At 44.1% G+C, this 9,987-nt stretch overlaps 1 protein-coding gene across 1 annotated transcript; it reads right to left on the bottom strand.

The window, feature by feature from the left end:
• Positions 1-876: 876 nt before the first annotated feature.
• Positions 877-6,635, bottom strand: LOC124656630 (grpE protein homolog 2, mitochondrial-like). The gene is made up of 6 exons (XM_047195340.1): positions 6,489-6,635; positions 3,398-3,575; positions 3,135-3,325; positions 2,861-3,028; positions 2,531-2,659; positions 877-1,204 (listed from the first exon to the last, which is right to left on the bottom strand). Exons 1-6 carry the CDS (start codon positions 6,633-6,635, stop codon positions 1,097-1,099), a joined length of 921 nt encoding a protein of 306 aa, XP_047051296.1. The 3' UTR covers positions 877-1,096.
• Between the last annotated feature and the right edge of the window lie 3,352 nt (positions 6,636-9,987).

The raw sequence follows: 9,987 nt of genomic DNA, 5'->3' as shown, positions 1-9,987 counted from the left end.
GATACCAATGGGCGGGGCATAACATGGATGGAATTGGTGTGCTATGACATTCTACGACACTTGAACAGATTTAATCACTCACTTACCCCTGATCACAACAAAATGTTTTAAGAAAATTTAAGCAGAATAGGTCCTCGGAAAGAGGAAGTGGATGTATATATAGAAGCAAAATGTTTTAAGAAAATTTAAGCAGAATAGGTCCTCGGAAAGAGGAAGCGGATGTATATATAGATTGAGAAGGCAAACGGATGGATCTTGAAGTCTTGGCCGCAACGGTGCGGAGTTTTTTTTTTTCATTCAAAACAGAATTGAGGGGAGAAGCAAGAGAGGATTTTAGATCGTAATGAACCACAAATCTAATAGTTACAGCACCAATATACTAGTAACAACACAACTTCAGAGGAGCCAAAGCCTCTGGAGCCGTACCGACTGGTCTCGGCAGGCATCCTGGAGTCACACATCCGACTATCCGAGGAGCAATGACGAAGCAGACACTTGAGCGGGTGCAAAAGAGTTGAACCGATCAGGTCCACAGAGCAATCCCTCGCGTCACGGTTGTTGTTCAAAGCCACGGTGACTGTAAAACTATTGTATTTTTTCAAGGTGTGTCTATGCCTTAATTGACTGAGATTTTCTTGTGTCTATGATATCAATTGTACTGATAGCACCATCCTCCATCCGCCACAAACACACAAGAGCACTCCATCCCTTGACAGACAAAGCCCTCAAGATATGGATGGCCAGGATGGGGTTCTGCACTCAGCTTCTACTAGGTCGTAGTTGCAACTAAACAGCTGGATGGGTGGCCTCAACCCTCAATTAACTGCCAGGCGCAAGAGACGGGTGACTAATTTTTCCAGGGGAGCACACATCATGTGAAAGAAACTATGTTCTTGAAGCTTTCAAGATGACCTTACAAAATTATCAAAAACGTTGCGCTGCTAAGGAATGGTATAACGTATACCCATACAGATAGCATTTTCAACAAGACAGCCTTGCTTTTACAATTTAAAAAACATCCGAAACGCCGAGCTCCTTCGCTGATGAGGAACAGCTATCTCTTCTTGCTTCTGGTATATTAGTAAATTAATTTAATCTAATCTCCACTAGATTTCTCCTCTGGCTCGTCTTCTTCAGAGGGACCTCCCTCTGTAACACCAACTTCAGCAGGGCGGAGCACACGATCATGTAGCATGTAGCCCACCTGAAACCACATATGTGTAAGGAATACTACCAGGAAAAGCATGCATGTGTCAAGGAAAAAAAATACCGGTTGTAGCACAGAGGTTTCAGGCATTATTTTTAAATTGTAAAAGCAATTCGGTCCAGCTAGACTTTAACTAGGTTTTGCAAAAAAAAAATCACTTTTATATAAGGCATTTCAATCACTCAATCGGAAACTTATCAAGAAATTCAAGTTTAAGAACGCCATATTAATCTGAGGTTGCAAGATGCCACACAAATATCAAAATGCTTATTATTAAGGATCCCAGATATTGATGTGCAAATTCAAAACGCTTCATTTGTGCTGATATATCCTACGAGGGATAGGAAAGGCATGCATGAAAATAGTCATTATTGTCGCTACCGGAGTAGAGCTAATTATATGCCTCATTTCTTAGCGAAACTGCACCAGTAGGTTGTGCGGGGTCCCAGTGGAACACAAGACACTAGAAGAGAGATAAAAAAAAAACACATGCATAACTATTTGATCTTTGACCAGGGTAATCCAAGGGTTGAGGAAAATTACTCCCTCCAGGCTCCAGCCCTAAATATTAGTCGCAGGTTCAATGAATCTAGACATATTATAGCCTATATTTTGCCTAGGTCTGCGACAAGTATTTAGGGCCGGAGGGAGTACTGATTCCCTCTATGTGCGTGCAGAAAACCAGACGAGCACAAGGTTCAAGAGAGATTTATCTAGTTCAAAATTCAAAACAAACTAGTTAAAAAAATCTAAAAAGGAAAATATTGACTGTTGAGCAAGCAGTAATTGCTGATTGAAACAAAGATTGGCTGAATATTACCAAGTTAAAGTTCATTTCTCACGGCTAAATTACCGTGAGTTCAAGTCACACAACTAATGGAATTATGCATTTATGCTCATGGTTCAGACAAAAAAAAATTGACTACTGAAACGATCACAGTGCAAACCGCGTTTCATATGAGATAGACATGGAGATATAACACGAGAATTCTAATCTCTATGCCAAAATAGCAAAAAATATGTAGACAGGGGATGTACATGTCTCGCAGCAAGTATAGCAGAACTGGATTTAATAAATTCATAAGGCCAAAAAAGCCAGGGGCTTAAAGTATATTCTGTTTTCCTATTAATTTTCTTATTCCAAGATTACTTCGAAATTCTAAGAACATAGGTCCTTTAAACAAACCAAAAGAATATAAATCAATCAATCAAAAACTAGAGATGAATACAAACATAGATCAAGCTCAAAAACTATAAACCCCAACTCTTTAAAATTTATTGGAATACACACATACATATCAAAATCTTGATGATGATATGTACCTTTACAACAGAAGCAACAGTTCCTGATGGTTTTGAAGCATCGGGCATTTGGAATATTGCATAATGTCTCTCAGGATCAAATTTCTCATTCAATGGATCAAACTTTTCAACTCCAAACTTCTTAAAAACCTGTTCAAAATTGTGGAAAAACACATTTTAGGCAATACTATCACCCAGAAAGCGATGTGCAAAAGGGGAATAAAATAGTTAGCAAACACACTCATGAGAAGTAGAGAAAAAATCAGGTATAGTCCCTAATAAAAAAAAACAATAATGCAGAGGAACGAAATCATTATTTTGAAGATTGTATGTACTAAATAGCCAAAGTACCTCTCCGAGTTGCTTATCCGTCATGTCTACACCCTCCAGTAGGGTTTTTAGTAATGGTACAGCTCCACTAGAATCTTCAGATGTATCTAATTTTGAGAAGCTCTCCTTCACAGCAGATGATGCTCTAGCCAGATTGTCAGCAACATCTAACAAACTCTTAGAGAAGTTCTGCATACATGATTAAGGCGCTATAAGAGAGAAAATTCAAACATTATAAACATCGATCTACACCACTAAAATTCAAAACCCGAAATCAGATTTACCAACAACAAACCTGTACTGCGAATTTTTTTGCGTTCTCAGATTCACGCTTTGTCCGTGAGATAACATTTTCCATTTCTGCATAGCTGCGCAAAACCTTGTCCTTCATATCTTCGATCTCTTCATCTTTCGAGGTTAATAATTCATCCTTCTCAAGAACTAGCTTCACTAGATCCTCCTTTGAAAGATCAAGTTCTTCCGCACCTGAATCAGAAAATGCAGGTTGTTTAGTGCATCAACTCCTGATAGACTGGGATTGAGGTCTTCCAAACCTACCTCCAGATGAGCCACTGTCTTCCTTTGAAGCTTCAGCATTTATTTCCTGTGCAGTACTTTCCTGGTCTTTGGGTTGGTTTACCTCCTTATCATTCTCTTGTGGGGTAGAAGATGAAAAGCCAAACCTTTGAAAGATGTTTGTTGAGTATCTCAATGGCTGATTCAACGTATATGGGACCTGCTTATAAGAGAAGTATACAAACTCATATAAGTAAAATGATCGCAGAAACAGAAGCAGGCCTAAGACTCAAAAGATTATATTGAAAATCCAGGCCTATCCTAAAGGAAATTAATGTTTCCATCAAGTTGAATCAAGGATTCTTGTTGGACTATGTATCATGTGTAAAATTTATTGATCTACTTGCACTTTATGGAGTTCACTTCCGTTCTAGCCTCTAACCTACTTACCTACTGACTCATGGACTGTCCGTGGCCACATGCGCTCTTTATTTGTTCTATATTGCATTGTGAATTCGACTGAATTTTACTGTCCTCCAAGTGCTGCTCCCCCTCAATCTGCTATGCAGCAGGTAGAGGGAGAGCAATGCCTGGTGATTGGATACTAGTAATTTGATTCATACATAGCATGGCTGGTGGCTTTGCAATGTTCTATATCACTACATCAGCCTAGTTTCTCCATCCATCTTGCAACAAGTAGTCAATTGCCTACCCATATACAACGCAAGTTGTGACGGATTTATAATTTGGCTTTATTTTAGACTGTTTAGCAAGAAAGAAATTTAAAGGTGTGCAATCATCTTTTTAATCCAGTGGAATGCTTCAGCCTTCAGGCTGTTCGTAGCTACAATAATCTTGTTACCCTTTAGTGTAATTATGAACGTAAGACTAGTTGTAGGCCATGTTAATTTATAACAATGCAGAAACAAGGCTTTCTTGCAGAAAAAAACATCAGGCATGCATAAGTACAAGTACATGATACAATGGGATTTAAGAGGATTTTTTAGGTAAGCCCGTCAGCATTTCATCCTACCAATATCATTTACGAAAAAAATAATCAAATATGTCATGGCCGACACATGAACGCATCTAATATCAGATCATATTTGACCCCAATACACAAAATACAATCATGTTTCACCCAATTTTTTCTGCACATTCTAATAACAGAAATTAGTCCTCCAGCATGGAAGAGACCCCCTCCATATTCAAATAACACTTCTGGCAACATCCAAAACCCTAAACTCCCAAGGCTTTAGGATCCAAATACCAATCAAAGGAACATGAAGCTCAGCTATATTATGACGAATCAGAAATCCAGCCTCGATTCAGGGAAATAAGAAAAACCCTCGGCCACCAGAAATCACTAGGAGTAAATCCCTAAGCTGCCCCAACCAGAAACATCAAGTTCTGATGCCAATCCTCCACATCCTAAAATTCCTACGGGTTGAGGCTCAAGGGAGAGACGGGCCGAATTTCACTGAAACCCGGGGGATGCGGCGCAGAAAGTCAGAACTGCACAAGGGGGCTCGCAGGTACTTCAGCAAATCGGTTCGATGTTTAATTTGGATCCACGCCTGAGACCACCCACCCAAACAACACTATCTGGGAAGGAAAATGCCTACTACGAATTAGTGTCCTCTCCTGGCGATAAACTGTACATATGAACTAGTTCTGAAACTTAGACAGCGCATAGCAGCAATCGATGGTGAGCATCCCCCTAAAGAAACATTGATACAACCCAAAATAACAATTCGAACCCCCCACAGAGACGGGGCCAGAAAATCTCACCCTGGCTGAGCAACGGGAAGATGCGAACGGCTGCTGAGAGGCGGCCGCCGCCACGCTGCAGAGCCGGCGCCTCGCAGCGGACGCCACCACTGCGGTGGCGCCTTGCCTGGACGCACGCGCGAGGAGGCGGGCGGCGGCTACCATCTTCTGCGCGGCGCTGGAATCGAGAGTGGTGGTGGAGGCCGCCGCGACGGTCTGCAGTGGCCGGAGGAGGCGGACCAGTGGGATCCGGCGGCGGAGAAGCATCGCCATGGCTAGGTTTTGCCGCGGGGAAGATTGGGCCGTGGTGGCTCGCGAGGGGAGGCTACTGGAGAGTTCGCGGCGCGGGGGGGAATTTTACAGTTGTGTTTTGTCCCCTGCTCACGAAAGAACAAGGCGTACTGGCTGTATACGCCTTCACGATATTTTTTTCATTCTCAAAAATACGTCTTCAGGACATTTTCTTTGGTTCCTAGGGAAATGCTCCTTCATGATCCTGTTCACATTCTCAAAACCAGTCAGAATAAGAATCACGTTAAACTTTCCCTTTGCGACATCTTCATACAATAATATTGTTTTTATTACCTCATCCTGCGTGCGTACACGCGGCATTGGCATTATGTTATGGCTAAAATTAAACTATGAAAAAAAATCCATAGGTATTTACAGATCTATATTTGATATTTACGTCTGTCTATAAAAGAATATCGTAAGTTTGTATAAGATGTATCTAAACGCTATTTAGTGTACATATATATCCGAACTTAGGTAAATCTTTGGCATCTTTTTATGGACGGATGGAGTATAATTTTTCTTGGGGCGCCTTAATAAAAATAGAAGATTGTGTTATAAAATACGAAGAGTTCAAAAACCTCGAAGATTTACTCGTTTTCTTACACTTTATTTTGTATAATCGCTATAAACATCTTGCGTATCTCTACCATGTACGTACTTCCTTCATTCTAAAATTCCTACGGATCGAGGAGCGTCGGAGAGACGGGCCGAATTTCGCTGAAACCCGAGGGATGCGGCGCGGAAAGTCAGAACTGCAGAAGGGGGCTCGCATGGTACTACAGCAAATCGGTCCGATGTTCAATTTGGATCCACGCCTGAATGCTGAGAGTCTGAGACCACCCACCCAAACAGCACTATCCGGGAAGGAAAATGCCTAGTACGAATTTTGGCCCTCTCCTCCTGGCGATAAACTGTAGTAAATACAACCTACTAGTTCTGAAACTTAAACAGCGCATATATAGCAGCATCGATGGTGAGCATCTCCCCCAACGAGACATTGATACAGCCCAAAACAGCAATACGACACTAGAATTCGAACCCTCCACAGAGACGGGGCAGAAAATCTCACCCTGGCCGAGCAGCGGGAGGATGCGAACGGCTGCTGAGCGGCGGCCGCCGCCACGCCGCAGAGCCGGCGCCTCGAAGCAGCGGACGCGGCCACCGCGGCGGCGCCCTGCCTGGACGCCCGCGCGAGGAGGCGGGCGGCGGCTACCATCTTCTGCGCTGCGCCGGAATCGGGAGCGGCGGTGGATGCGCGGGGGCGCGGGAGGGGACGAGAGAGGGATCGAAACGTCTGGAAGGGAAGAAACCCTGCGAGAAGGGGTCTTTTTGGAGGAACCGAATTACCATTATACCCACGGACGCGTTGCCGGACACGGGTTCGAGAGGCAGGGGTATTTGCGTCAGTACGGAAGGCACGTTGATGGGATCGACTTGTCGTCCAAGAAGAGGGTTTAGGGGTTATCTGCCGCTCTTCAGAAGAGAAGAAGGTCAAATTGAATATTTTCGGCTCAACGTTGACACGTCTAGAAAAATATCCTGTTTTGTTTATCAACGTTCAGTTGAACGTCTTTAGCTCGCGACGGTCTGTTAGTCGACCATCTCATGATGTTGCGGTGAAGTTGATAGTATGATGCGATCATCGTTCATGTTCATGTGGCATTGCATATGTGCTGGATTCTCGTGGGTTAGAGCATCTTCACCGGCGCCTCCCATAGCAAGCAAAAAAGTGCTCACACCGGCGTATCTCAAACGGCACCGGCGATTTTTCGAGCCCAATAGAAGCGCCGGCAACCTCGTGCCGGTCTCTTGGCCAAAAGCGTGCCGACGCCTCGCGAGACTGAAATTTTTGGGCGTGGGAGCCGCCTGTCAGCCACACATCCCAAAAGTCGACGCCAGCGGTGGTGGGGCCAACGCGTCAGCGGCACATTCAATTTTAACCTAACCGTCGCCTACCTCGCGACGGAAGTTATTGGCGTGCAGTGGCGATGCAGTTTCCACGCAGCGAACTGTCCTGTCGCGCCTAGCTCTCCGTGCCGGCGTTAATGAGCGCCACCGCTCCCCGCCTCCCTCTGGCCTATAAAAAGGACGCTCTCGCATCGTCCCTCCCACACAAACCCTAGCGCCTCCCTCCCCAACCCTAGCCGCCACCATCTGAAGAGACGACGCCATGTCTGGTCGAGGCCGAGGTCGCGGCCGTGGTCGTGGTCGTGGCCGCGGCTGAACTGCATGCTCGTCGTCGTCTTCATCGTTGGATCTGCAGGAGGAGGAACGGCGAGTGTTGTTCGAGTTCGTCGTCCTCCTCAAGGGCGACCCACACGGCATCCAGAGGCTGCCGGACACGTTCGCCGACTTCGTCGCTAGCGACCAGCTGGGCTCGCTGCATCTGCGGGAGGCTGCCTGCGGCTGCTACCGGTGGATTGTGGACGTGATCTACGATGCGCGCGGCAAGATGTACCTCCACATCGGATGGGAGAAGTCTGTGCGCTACCACCACCTCGAAGCCGGCTTCGTGCTCATGTTCTCCTACCTTGGCGAGGGGGGCATGAGCGTCAAGGTGTTCGACGAAACACGTTGTCGCCGGCACTACCACGGCGACAGCACCGAGGAGGACGACAACTGAGTGTTGTTTCTTCGCAGCGAAAATAGGCACGCATGTTTTGAATGTTCTTCCTCCAAAGAACCGACAGGGGCACCGTCACCAGCTGGATTTTCCAGTTTAGGTGACTGTGAGTGCCTGAGAGTGTTCTTTCTTGGCAGCGAACACACGAAACATGCGATGCCAACACTAGTTAGGTTTCGTTATTTTTTAATGTTTTATATTTGTGTCAACCATGGTTCAAACTATGTATTAGTTTGTGAAAAACTATGTTCCAAATTATATGTTCGTGTAAACCATGTTCCCAATTATGTATTAGTTTGTGGAATGTTTCTTCTCTTTATTCAATTTTCTATGCTTTTATTTGTGATTTTATTTCAAAACATCTATCGGGACCGCCGGTTTGGGGCCGCCGGTGTGGGAACAGCTCCCCCAAATAGAGGATGGAGTGTCGGCGTCCCTGATACGGAAGTGCCAGCCTCTGCCGGTGACTATTTGGGGGCCATCGGTGGAGATGCTCTTAGGCCTTCGTGGTATAACTTGTATTATGTTGATCAAATTAATAACCTAGGGATACGCGTAGGACTGACCCACCGATATGGAGGTACTATTCTACTGATGAAACCTATTAAGTACTTGTTTAACGAACACTTTAATTGTAAAAGGTTAAATTACATCATAATTTCATCACATTGTGCGAATCGAATTGGCTAGACTGGTCGCCCGTAGATTTGGACTGGAGATTGTATATCTCCGACCCAAGGTGAAATATCCGGCCTATCGCGCACCAGAGATTCCGGCCGAAATTAGAATGTTCGGCCCTCACCAACGCCGGAGATTTTGGTCTCCCAAGGCAGCAACGGCTAGAAAATTGTGGGGACCTATAAAGGGACAATTCTTCCCCAAGAGGAGGTTGCCCATCCCTCTCTCTCTCTTTCATGAATGTTGAGCTAAATTTCTAGTATGTGTCTCTCTCTAGCCAGTAACTCTTGCTCACCTACCCATTTGAAGAGCAAATCCACTCTCTAAGTCTTGATGTCCTTTCGGGAATTGAGGAAGGAGACCTCCATCTATAATCTCACCATAGGAAATTGGTTTGGCCCATCATTTTATTGTGGAACTTGTTACTCTTGGGTTTCTTGGTAACCCTAGACGGAAGAGGTCATCCTAGAAGCGCAATCATTGTGGTGTAAAAGCTTCTTGGTCACATTGAGAGCCTCCAATTTAGTTATGTAGACTGCCCAACATTGTCGTAAAGGTTTTGGTTTTGGCTTTTAAGGTCACCTCATAATGAAGTGTGGACTAACATTTGTGGTTTGTTCACGGGAGAAGAGGGTGAGACCTTTGTGGTGCCACACCTCTCCAACCGTCCAATGTATGCGCACTCCCCTCAAAAGGAAGGAACTACAGGAATTAACCTTATGTATCTGTGTGTCTTCATTGTGGTTACTTCTATCCTTTACTAGTTGTATCTTGTTTGCTTGCTTGCTTGTATCTTTTCATATAGGATTGTCCACTTGGTTTCATATATATACAATCTATATTCTTGTGAAGCCTTAATTTGCAAAAGGAACTAAAAATTTGTTAGCGTTGATCATTTCAGAATGTGCAAAATAATTTGCATTTGTGTATACTTCACAGTTTTCCATTTTTCATAGTAACATTTATGTGTTACAAATTTGTCGGGATGTCAAACTAAGGCATCTTTAGCATATACTAGTATATATCTCATCCGAAATATCCTATAGATTATGGTCTAAAAGGTATCATTCTCTATATATTTCCATCTTTGGTAGATAGTCTAGATTATATCCTCAATATTCTCTTGGGTATATTTTAATAATGTATAACTACCATCGGGGACGAAGGTAGGAATGTTACTTGGAGAGGACCAATTGAACAAAACTTTTCTTGGAGGGGGCCAGATAGACAAATATTCAAAAACTTAGGGAGCAATTCACAAATATTT

This window comes from Lolium rigidum, chromosome 5 (genome assembly GCF_022539505.1).
Source record: "Lolium rigidum isolate FL_2022 chromosome 5, APGP_CSIRO_Lrig_0.1, whole genome shotgun sequence".
In the NCBI taxonomy this organism is placed as follows: Eukaryota; Viridiplantae; Streptophyta; class Magnoliopsida; order Poales; family Poaceae; genus Lolium; species Lolium rigidum.
This window is presented reverse-complemented; position numbering and strand designations above follow the sequence as displayed.

What these genes read in the sequence shown, in the direction of transcription:
- LOC124656630 (XM_047195340.1), bottom strand. Translation starts at nt 6,635, where the DNA reads ATGGTAGCCGCCGCCCGCCTCCTCGCGCGGGCGTCCAGGCAGGGCGCC. An exon ending in AGACAGTGGCTCATCTGGAG is followed by an intron (nt 3,326 to 3,397) that starts GTAGGTTTGGAA and finishes TTTCTGATTCAG; the next exon opens with GTGCGGAAGAACTTGATCTT. An exon ending in CGGATAAGCAACTCGGAGAG is followed by an intron (nt 2,660 to 2,860) that starts GTACTTTGGCTA and finishes AATTTTGAACAG; the next exon opens with GTTTTTAAGAAGTTTGGAGT.